This window comes from Perognathus longimembris, chromosome 1 (genome assembly GCF_023159225.1).
Source record: "Perognathus longimembris pacificus isolate PPM17 chromosome 1, ASM2315922v1, whole genome shotgun sequence".
In the NCBI taxonomy this organism is placed as follows: domain Eukaryota; kingdom Metazoa; phylum Chordata; class Mammalia; order Rodentia; family Heteromyidae; genus Perognathus; species Perognathus longimembris.
Window position 1 is genome coordinate 7,107,978 of NC_063161.1, and position 11,743 is coordinate 7,119,720.

The 11,743-nt window shown below is 45.2% G+C and overlaps 1 protein-coding gene across 1 annotated transcript in view; it reads left to right on the top strand.

Annotated features, from left to right (window-relative positions):
* Nucleotides 1-11,743, top strand: part of Fam227a (family with sequence similarity 227 member A) — a 34,799-nt gene continuing 23,056 nt past the window's right edge. The window contains exons 1-4 of the mRNA XM_048355364.1: nucleotides 1-190; nucleotides 619-851; nucleotides 3,869-3,951; nucleotides 11,407-11,476. Of these exons, the coding sequence (XP_048211321.1) occupies nucleotides 710-851; nucleotides 3,869-3,951; nucleotides 11,407-11,476 (295 nt within the window). The 5' untranslated portion in view covers nucleotides 1-190; nucleotides 619-709. The remainder of the gene's footprint in view (nucleotides 191-618; nucleotides 852-3,868; nucleotides 3,952-11,406; nucleotides 11,477-11,743) is intronic.

Here is an 11,743-nt window from a genome sequence, read left to right on the forward strand (position 1 = left end):
AGGTGGCTGTTATTCACCAAGAAGGAAAATTCTCCTGCACACTTCCTGGCCTGAGATGTCATCCTCACAAGTCACTCCCACCTTGACTGCACCTCCTGCCTCACATAGCAATTGTCCTCACACCTGGGACCAGCAAACGAAGAGCCAGATAAACAGGCAATCTTGAACCTGGCAGTATCGACACTCTCAGGCAAGCAAAAAAGAAAAAACTGAAAATTTAACCTTTGTGGTTTTTGTTTTTGTTTGGGGTGTGTAGGTTGGTACTGGGCTTCAACTCAGGGCCTTGCACTCTCAAGGCTGATACTCTACCCCTTGAGTCACAGTTCCACTTAGGGTTTTCTGGTGGTTAATAGCTTCAAACCGCAATCCTCAGATCTCAGCCTCCTGAATAGCTAGGATTACAGGTGTGAGCCACCAGCACCTAGCTAAAATGTAATCTCTTAACATACAAAATTCCAGTTACCAAAAACAAAAGGAAGCCAACAAAAGCAGGACTATGTCACCGCCTCCGACAGGAAGACAAAAGAGGCAAACAGTTATCCCACGGTGAATGCATTGTTTGTCTTTCTCTGGTGGGTTTCCTAAGATGGTTCTTACAATGCTCTTTGTGATTTCCAGGAGTCTGATTGAAGGAAGAACAAGATTGGAGTGGGAAAAGTGTAGCTTTTAGACGTGGAAACTTTGTTTGCCAGTTTGTTAGATTTGGACAATGGAGTGGACCAAGCATATGGAAGTCATCAACGTGACCAACTTTCCAATGATACCCATAGATGAGCACCTGACACTCTCGCTCCGCGCACGGCAGGCGACGGAGGATGCTCTGAGGAAGGATTTAAAGGACCATCCACCCTGTATCCTGGCCACGTGCACTAACAAGGCAGACCTCAGAGCAGTGATTGGTGCAAGTGTCAATGATTGGCATTCTTACTAGCCTGTGCTGTATACGTTGCTTTTCTTCCGCAGTGTTTAGACTCAGTCATCTAAAATAATATGAGACTATGAAAGATTGCTTTGAATTGAGGTGTTTTTGTTTTGTTTTTTTTTCCTGCCCTGAGGCTTGAACTCAGAGCCTGGGTGCTCTCCTGTAGCATTTTCCTTAAGACTGGCACTCTACCCCTTGTGCCACACCTCTACTTCCGTGTGTGTGTGTGTGTGTGTGTGTGTGTGTGTGTGTGTGTAATTGGAGATAAGAGTCGCATGGATTTTTCTGCTTGGATGGCCTTCAAATCATGATCCTTAGAGTTCAGCCTCTTGAGTAGCTAGAATTATAGGCTGTGAGCCCCTGGAACCCAGTTGAGTTGTTTTTAAGTAAGTTAATTAGACAGATCCCAAAGGAAGAAGGCCTGAATGTTTTTACTGAAAGAATGGAGAAGAAGAGGGAGAAAAAGGTTTATTATTTTTACTGTCTCATTCTTCTGGCTCCTTCCCAAGACACAATAGGTAGCAACTAGGAAGTCCTGGGCCAGTCCACTATGGGCTGTGGTACTGGGGGCCTCCTGGGTTCCTGTGGTACTTGAGGATTAACTCAGTGCCTTGCACTTGCCAGGCAAGTGCTCTACTACTTGAGCTAAAATTTTAGCTCTTTTTGCCTTTTAGTTTACTTTTCAGGTAATAAGATCTCCATGGCTTTTTCCCTGGAGCAGTCACAGACCTTCCATCCTTTGACCTCTGCCTCCTGAATATATGTGTACACCACCATGTGTGGCTTGTTTTTTTTTTTGTTTTTTTTTGCCAGTCCTGGCGCTTGGACTGAGGGCCTGAGCACTGTCCCTGGCTTCTTTTAGCTCAAGGCTAGCACTCTGCCACTTGAGCCACAGCGCCCCTCTGGCCATTTTCTGTATATGTGGTACTGGGGAATTGAACTCAGGACCTCATGTATAGGAGGCAAGCACTCTTGCCACTAGGCCATATCCCCAGCCCGTGTGGCTTGTTTTTGAGAAACTGTCTTTCTTGCTTTTGCCAGGGCTTGTCTTGGACCATGATCCTTCTGTCTTCACCTCCTGAGTAGCTAGGATTACAGGTGTGTACTACCACACCTGACTCCATCTTTGTCAGTGTTTTCCTCTGGTTGACCTCACCTCTCCTCCCCCCTCAGCCCTAATGTCTGGGCTCAGTGTTTCCCCTCTGATATTATCCAGGCTCCACCAGCATCTACCTTCCCTGGTCCTGTCTTCACGGAGCCTCATCTTAACCTCGGAGTTGTATCCTAGCATCACAGAAACGCATCTCTAGAGAAACCTGGATCTTACCCTGCAAGTAGCACTCTCCACTCTCTGGTTATAAATAACCTGTGTCGTACCTCCCAGCCAGGCTGCTGTCAGGCACACTGAGTCCCTGTGTTCCCCTCTCCTTCTGTACCTCTCCAAAACTCAGCCAAGTGCCTATGTCTGCTTCAGGGTTTCACTTTCCTGGGCCTCTTCCTAATACACCCTCATCTCTTCCTCATCTCTTGCTTATTTCACGCTAATCCTCCATTTCACTTTCTGTGATTTGTCAGGTCCTTGGTGTCTCCACTTTTTAAGCATCTTCTGATCGGTAGGAATACTTGCGAGTAATGGAGGTGGGCAAAAGAGTGAGCTACGCTGGACATGGAGTGATAAGACTATGAGCCTTTACAAAGGCTCTGTCCTAGATATTGTATCTTAGACAGTTGGAGCTAAGACAGAAAAAAAATATGTACAAGTTGAGAGGGGAACAAGAGATGCCATGGAACTGAGCAGGTTTCCACAGAGGTAAATAAGGTCAGGGTAACCTTTGACCTAATCATCCCTCACCTGGTAATCTCTCTTGAGGAAGCAGCTCTGTGTATGACCACGTGCATCGCAGCATGCTTTATTGCTTCAAAAAGTTCTAGAGAGCTGGACACCAGTGGTTCACACCTATAATCCTAGCTACTTGAAGGCTGAGAGTTGAGGATCAAAGTTCAAAGCCAGCTTGGGCAGGAAAGTCCATGAGACCCTTATCTCTAACTAACCACCACAAAAACTGGACGTAGAGGTGTAGAGGTGTGGCTCAAGTGGTAGAGTGCCCGTCTTTTGTTGTTGTTGTTGGTGGTGGTGGTGGTTGCAGGGCTTGAACTCTGGACCTGGGCACTGTCCCTGAGCTCTTTCAGCTCAAGGCTAGCACTCTACCCCTTGAGTAACGGTGCCACTTCTGGTTTTCTGGTGGTCAATAGGAGATAAGAGTCTCATGGACTTTCCTGGGACTTTTCTGCCTGGGTTGCCTTGGAACCATGATCCTCAGATCTCAGCCTCCTGAGTAGCTAGAATTACAGGTGTGAGCCCCTGGTGCCCAGCTAAAGAATGCCAGTCTTGAATGAAAAAGCTAAGGGACAATGCCCAGGCCCTGAGTTCAAGCCCCAGTACCAGCACACATTCACACACAAATTTAAACAGCTTCACTATCAATAGCCAAGGAACAGATAAGTATATGAGGATGTATATTCAAAATGGGTTAGTATAATGTTATTGTAAATAATTATTATGAAGATCCTTTAACCAAGTGGAAAGTGATAGTGGAAGAGAAGTCAGAGAGTAAAACACGCTTTCACTGAGATTGTAATTGAGCACAATGGAAGTATGTATGTGAAGAACACTGGAAGCAATGTGGGAGTTGTGTCCCATGTCTCTAAGTCTAGCTACTTGGAGGTTGAGGTGAAAGGATTACAAGTTTGAGGGCAGCCTGGCCTATTTAATGAGATCCTGTCCATCACCCTTCAAAATGTCCCTCGATTCCAAGAGTTGCTAGGGAAGTAGTGGTGTGGGTAAGATGCCTACAATATGATAGACTTTCATTCATGCTTTAAGCAAGATAAAGTGTGCAGAGGAAATAATGAGTGGAGAGATTCCTTAGCAAACTTGCCTCCCAGCATGCCTTATTGGCTCTCTGCAGCAGGTGAACCAGAAGATTGGTGAAATAGACCTGAGTCTCAATGTGATGACCAAGAGACTGGTGAGTTGCAGGGGTTGCAGTTGCTGGGGCTGAGGCCACGCCTCTAGGAAGGAAGGGTCCTGGGGGGGTCCTGGGGGGGTCCTCAAAGGTTGTGTTGACCTGGAGACCCTTGGTTTATTTAAAAACATGTTTGAACAATCTAGGTTTCAGAGTTATTTTAAATTAATAGGTGTGTGTGTGTGTGTGTGTGTGTGTGTGTGTTAGGTTTTATGTTCACAGCAAAATGGAAGAAAAAAGTTGTTTTCCTGTATACCTACCACTCTGCATTCCAGCACCCCAACCAACCTTCCATAGCTTGGGTGTTACAACCAATCTGTGTTGATACACCCTCGCCACCCACATCCCTAGGTTGTGCTAGAGTGCATTACTCTTGGTGTGTTGTACACTGTATGAGTTTGGATAGTACATAGTACGCAGGTGCATAATGATACACATCCACCGTCTTGGTGTCATACTGAGTGACATTACTGTTCTCTGGGTTCTGCCTGTTCATCCCTCCTCATGTCCTGTTTCTCCAACCATCACTGATCTTCCAGTCTCTGTTTTAACTCTTCCAGGGTATCATAGCATTGGAATTACACAGTATCTAGATTTTTTTGGATTGGCCTCTTTCGTTGAGTAATATGCCTTTCAGGTTTCTCTGGGGCCTTTCATAACTTGATGGCCTTTCTTTCTTTCTCTCTTTCTCCCTTTCTTTTCTTTCTTTCTTGTCACTCCTGGGGTTTGAACTCAGGGCCTAAGCACTGTCCTTGAGCTTTTTCACTCAAAGTTAGTACTTTCCCACTTTGAGACACAGCACCACTTGTGGTTTCCTGGTGGTTAATTGGAGATAAGTTATCTCATGGACTTCCCTGCCCCGGCTGGCTTTGAACTGCAATCCTCAGATCTCAGCCTACTGAGTAGCTAGGATTACAGGGGTGAGCCACTGGTGCCGGTTGTCTTACTTCTTTTTACTCTTCAGCTGTATTCCATTGATTAGATACAGCACAGTTTACCTATCCACTCATCTACTCAGGGACATCTTGATTACTCCCAGGTTCTGTCAACTAAGAATAAAGCTGCTGTCACATCCTTGTGTCAGTGTAAGATTTTAGTTTCTTTGGATAAACATCAAAACACACAGTTTTGTTGGATCGTATGATAAGAGAGTGCTTAGAAACCACTAAACTCTTATAAGTGTGGCTTTCCCACAGGCAGTGTGGAGTTGCAGTTGCTCCACGTTCTAACCAGTGTTTGATGGTGTCAGTTCTGAATCTAGGCCATTCTTAATAGGCATGCAGTGTGCATTATTGTCTTTTAAATTCACATTTCTCTAGATGGCACACAAAATGGAGCCTCTCATCCTATGCTTATTTGCCATCTATATGTCTTAATTGATGAAGTATCTGTTGATGTCAGTGGTGCATTTTAAAATTAAGTTGTTTTCTAATTGTTGAGTCTAAAGATTTCCTTGTATTTTTGGACAACTGTTCTTTATTGGTGATGTATTTTTCCTCTATTGGATATGCATATTGTTTTGATGGTGTTTTTATCAGAACAGAAAAAATAATTTAAATGCAATCCAGCTTATCAATTTTTTGTGTCATGGCTTATGCCTTTGGTGTGACATCTAAAAATTATTATTATTTTTTCCAGTCCTAGAGCTTGAACTCAGGGACGGGGCACTGTCCCTGGGCCTCTTTGTGCTCAAGGCTAGCACTCTATCACTTGAGCCACAGCGCCACTTCGAGCTTTTTCTGAGTAGTTTATTGAAGATGAGAGTCCCACAGACTTTTCTGCTTGCTTCAAACCACAATCCTCAGATTTCAGCCTCTTTGTAGCTAGGATTGTAGGTGTGAGTCACTGGTGACCAACTAAAATACCATTTACCACCCAAAGGTCATCCAAGTTTTCTGCTTTTATCTTCTTGGGGTTTTATCATTTACATTAGGGATATTGACTGTTCTAGGTTTCTTCCCTTTTTCTTTTTCTTTTTTGGTGGTTCATGGGGATGGAACTCATGGGCTTTTTACTGTGTAGGTAAATGCTCCCTGCTAAGCCACACCTTCAGCCCTTTTTTCTTTTTTAAGTTTTTATTATAAAACTGATGTACAGAGCGGTTACAGTTTCATACATTAGGCATTGGATACATTTCTTGTACTGTTTGTTACCTTGCCCCTCATATCCCCCTCCCCCCTCCCCCTTTCCCCCCCTGCGGTGTTCAGTTCACTTACACCAAACAGTTTTGCAAGTATTACTTTTGTTGTTGTTTCTCTTATTTTACCCTTTGTCTCTCAATTTTGGTATTCCCTTTGAATTTCCTAATTCTAATACCAGTACACACTGTTTCCCATACACTCAGATAAGATTACAGAGATAGTGTAGATACAATCACAAGAAGGTGATACACGAACATCATCAATAGTAGAAACTACAGATACACATGGGATGTTGAAAGTAGTTACAACTGTGATATAACAATCATTTCCATAAAATGGAGTTCATTTCACTTAGCATCATCTTATGTGATCATAAGGGTATAGCTATTGGGCTCTTGTGATCCTCTGCTGTGACTTGCCTAAACCTGTGCTAATTATTCCCAATAAGGGAGACCATAGAGTCCATGTTTCTTTGGATCTGGCTCACTTCACTTAGTATAATTTTTTCCAAGTCCTTCCATTTCCTTACAAATGGGGCAATGTCATTCTTTCTGATAGAGGCATAAAATTCCATTGTGTATATGTACCACATTTTCCTGATCCATTCGTCTGACGGAGGGGCATCTGGGTTGGTTCCAGATTCTCGCTATGACAAATTGCACTGCAATGAACATTGTTGTGCTGGTGGCTTTACTGTGATTTTGTTTGTGGTTTTTTGGATAAATACCCAAAAGTGGGGTTGCTGGGTCATAGGGGAGTTCTACATTTAGCCTTCTGAGGACTCTCCATACTGCTTGCCAGAGTGGCTGAACCAGTTTACATTCCCACCAACAATGAAGTAGGGCTCCCTTTTGGCCACATCCCCTCCAACAACTGTTATTGTTAAGTTTTCTTGATATATGACATTCTTACTGGGGTGAGATGGAATCTCAATGTTGTTTTGATTTGCATTTCCTTTATGGCCAGTGATGTAGAGCACTTTTTCATATGTCTCTTGACCATTCTCATTTCCTCATCAGAGAAGTGTCTTTGTAGGTCTTTAGCCCACTTGATGAGTGGACTATTAGTTCTTTGCGGTTTTGTTTTGGAGGAAGGTAATTTTTTTAGTTCTGCATATATTTTAGATATGAGGCCTTTGTCCATTGAATGGCCGGTAAAGATCTTCTGTGATTGTTATTTTCAAGTTCTGGCCTCTCCTGGGCTGTGGTCCTCCTCCTTTGCTCCCCTGGCTTTCTGGGGTTGGCAGGTGTGTACCATTGCTCTGATGTCTGCCTCCCAAGTAGCAAGGGTTACAGGTCTGAGCCATCATGCCGAGCTGAGTTAGTCATCTTGACCCCTGGAGCTCTTAACTCTCAGAGATGGCTACACTGGACTTTCTTACTGGTTCCAGTGGAGACTTTTGTCCTTGGGTTTCTGCTCTAGTGAGTTGTGATTCTCCACATGAGTCTGTCTTTCTGTCTGTCTCTCTGACAAAATCTGAGAAAAGTTCTTGATTTTTGTTTGTTTTCTTCCGCTTTCTACTTGTTAGAGCAGAACAGTGACTGCTGATCTCCTTTCATGTGGGGCTGCAAACTAGAAATCTCAAAGTTGCTTTTTACTTAAAAATATATAAAACAAGGGGCTGGGAATATGGCTTACTGCCAAGAGTGCTCACCTCCTATACATGAAACCCAAGGTTCTATTCCTCAGTACCACATATATAGAAAAGGCCAGAAGTGGCGCTGTGGCTCAAGTGGTAGAGTGCTAGCCTTGAGCAAAAAGAAGCCAGGGACAGTGCTCAGGCCCTGAGTCCAAGGCCCAGGACTGGCAAAAATAAATAAATAAATAAAATTAAAAAAAAATATATATATATGTATGTATATAACAAGCTCTCCAAGAATTCTCAAGCACACACATGTGTGCACAGCTGGTGGGGGGCAGGGATTCTGAAGGCTCAGCAGAAGCATTGGGGAGACAGCTCAAGGCAAGAGGGAGGGGCATTATCTTTTTGACTATCTTTGGTATGACTACCAGTGTGTATTTGATGTTCGTTCTGTCTCTCTCTCTCTCTCTCTCTCTCTCTCTCTCTCTCTCTCCCCACAGTAATTAAGAAATATGAGGCATTGATCTAAAAAACTCTAAGACAGATTTGGATATTTGCAAACGAGAACAACAAAGTAATAGCCACTGACCAAGAGCTATGCCAAGAACCTGATTCTCAAAGATGTGGGGCCTCTGGGTCAGAGTCAGCCAGCCAGGTCACGTGCCTCACTGCACACCTGGCAGCTAAGGGAAGACTATGATGGGGGGGGGGGGGGAACAGCCACTATTACTACTCTTTGGGGGACCCTTTGTGCTGTGGACAAATTCGTGGTCTAACCCACAGGTCTTTCATCTATAGCAGAGGTCTGGGAGTCTGGGCCCAACGCTGGCCTGCAGCCGCTGACCCCAGCCGACCTCAGGCCAGTGAGAGCCTCCTCCACAGTAGCCACAAGCGGGGTCAAGACACAGGGTCTGCAGGTGGACGCTGTCTCCCTGCCACCTGCTGTCTGGTCACAGTCACTGTGTTGTCTAGACATGGGCCGGAGCCAGGGACTCAGATTAGAGGCTGGCCCACGCCCTTTGTGGGTGTACAATTCTGTGGTTCTGGAAAAGGCCTTCACCGAGAGTCCTCTGCGACCCGATCCTCAGTCTTCCTCCTCCTCCTTTTCCTCCCCTCTTCCCCTTTCTTCTGCCTTGTGGCTCACAGTAGGAACATTCTGTGTGTATAAATGAGAGGAAAGAAGTCCCGGTGGATTTGCAAGGTCAGCTCTGGAACCTGCTCCCGGTTCTATCGTGTTTCTTCTGTAATGTTTGGATATTTTGAAACAGTTCCTCGTCTATGGCAGTTCTAAAGGCTTAAAATGAGCACGTCAAGCCTCGAGGAAGAATGAAGGGTCTCTCCCTGACAGGCTGTGGCAGGAGGCTGGCCAGCATCCTCAGCTTTCCTGGGTGGGCTTGACTGTCCATCACAAGCAGGATAGGGCTGCCAGGAGCTGCCAGGAGTTCCCATGTGGCCTGGATGGGAGGACCCCTTCCTGGTCCTTCCTGCTCCTGGCTCAGGTCAGCCTGGCTGGCGCTGACTGCCTGCGGCCAGCAACCCATCCTTGGGCTGCTCTGTCTCCCCTCTTTGGGCCACAGTCTGCCATGCCCTTTGTATACTCCAGGTCCTGCCGCACAGTTCACTTCTCACCCAGCATTCGCTGCCAGGTGGTTTTCTAGCTTCCACCCTGCCCCGGAGGTGTCACCCAGCACTGGGAACAAAGGTAGCTCTCTCATCCAAGCGCAGCGCCGGCTGGCCTTCGGTGTTTCAGTCAGGACAGCTGGAAAGTCCCTGGCTTCATTTCTCCTTCTTTTCTTTTTAATTATATTGGGGTGGGGGGTGGGGAATCAAATCAAGAGAGGATTCTTTTTTTTTTTAATTTATTTTCAAACTGATGTACAGAGAGGTTACAGTTTCATACGTTAGGCATTGAATACATTTCTTTTACTGTTTGTTACCTCCTCCCTCATTCCCCCCTCCCCCCTCCCCCAACCCCAAGGTTTTTTAAAAAAATAATTTATTTATTAATTAAACAATTTTTTTGACAAGGTGTTGTGCAAAAGGGGTACAGTTACATAGTAGGGCAGTGTGTACATTTCTTGTGATATCTTACGCCCTGTTTTTCTTTCCCTTCCCTAGGTCAGGTAGACATATATACAATACACAGTGTACCAAAAACATATACAGTAGCCACGTGGCCTACGCCAAAGAAAATTTTCCTAGGGCTTTAAATGTACTGTCGACAATAGGGTTTGCTTATCCTTGTCTTATATGAATGTGCATACATAGCTTTTGAGTTATTGTGATCCACTGAGAGGTCTATTTTTGACCTTTATATGTTGGGTAATTGTTTGGTTTTAGTTACATAATGTAGCTGACCCAAACCTGTGGGAAATACCATTTGACAAGCAGTTTTTGGTTTCACAGACCTGGTCTCTACTGTCTCCCCCTCCCCCCACCTTAACAGTCATATATCAAGGAGATCATGCCCCTTTGTTTTCTGTGTAAGAGAGGATTCTTGACAGTATGCCAATCCATACCTGTGGTAGGTGTGTGTGTGTGTGTGTGTGTGTGTGTGTGTGTGTGCGTGCTCATGCCGTTACTAGAGCTTGAACTCAGGATCTTAAGTCTTGTCTTGCTTGGCTTTTTTTTCGCTCAAGGCTGGCATTCCCACTTGAGCCACATCTCTACTTCTGGCATTTTGCTGGTTAATTGGAGATCAGAATCTTTCAGTTTGGCTTCCAGCCTGGTCTCTTTTGAATAGCTAGGACTGCAGGTATAAGCCACTGTGCCTGGCTGTGCTAGTGCCTGGCTATAGGCATTTTGCTGTTTTGTTTTTTTGTTGGCGGTGGGGCTTGAACTTCAGGCCTCAACTCTGCCCTTGATCTCTTTTTGCTCAAGGCTTTACCGTTTGAGCTACAGAGCCACTTCTCGTTTTCTGGTGGTTCATTGGAGGTAAGTCTCACAGACTTTCCTGCCTGAGCTGCCTTGGAACCAAGATTCTCAGATCTCAGCCTTCTGAGTAGCTAGGATTATAGGGGTGAGCCACCACTAGTACTCAGCTGGTGCTAGTGGGTTGTTGTTTTTTTCGTGTTTTTTTTTTTTTGTGCCAGTCCTGGGGCTTGAACTCAGGGCCTGAGCACTGTCCCTGGCTTCTTTTTGCTCAAGGCTACCACTCTGCTAACTTGAGCCACAGCTCCACTTCTGGCCTTTTCAATATATGTGATGCTGAGGAATCGAACCCAGGGCTTCATGTATACGAGGGAAGCACTCTTGCCACTAACCCATATTCCCAGCCCTGTGGTGCTAGTGTTTTTAAACACATAAACATTGTATGATTGTTCTAGGGACCCTGGAAGGTAGCTATTGCTACCTGTTTCTACAGAGAGATTAAACTATGCCTCATACCCTTGGGGCTGTGAATGGAATTCTGTTCTAACCCCTTAGAGGTGTAGGGGGTGGGCACAGGAGGGTGCTGGTTTGGAAGATATGTTGGTGACACTGAGGAGGGTTGTGGGGGAGGGAAAGAAGCTGTCAGTGACACTGCAACAACAGTGGCCACAGGTCCTATCACCTAGGAGAGCAGAGGAAGCTGACTTGGCTCTTGTTTGTTTGTTTTCTTCAATACAGGGGCTCCGGGCCATTTGGACACTAACAAGTAAAAAGGCCTGGGCCTCTTTAACCCCTGCCCTTCCTTTCCCTAGGATTTATACTAACCCCTAATGCCACTTTTTTTTTTTCTTCTGGTTTTTGAAGGCGATTGAGAAATATGAGTCGGAGAAGAATGTTTTAAAAGAGAAAAGTCGCAGCAGCCCAGCAGACAGAGGCAAAAATCCTTTCTCAAAGCCTTACTGGTGTTTGTCTGGAGTCCAATTTCTCAGTATTGAGGTTTTTAGGCCTTGGCTCTGGTTTGTGATTCTCTGAGGCTGGGGGTTGAATTCCAGGCCCTGCACACATGAAGCAAGGGCTCCACCAATGAGCTATACCTGTCACCCTGATTGTTTAGTTTTTGAAATGCAACAGAGAAGAATGCCAGAGTTGTAGATGAGGATATTTTTGTCCTTCCTCTGAAGGAGCCTTAAATCTGACTTCT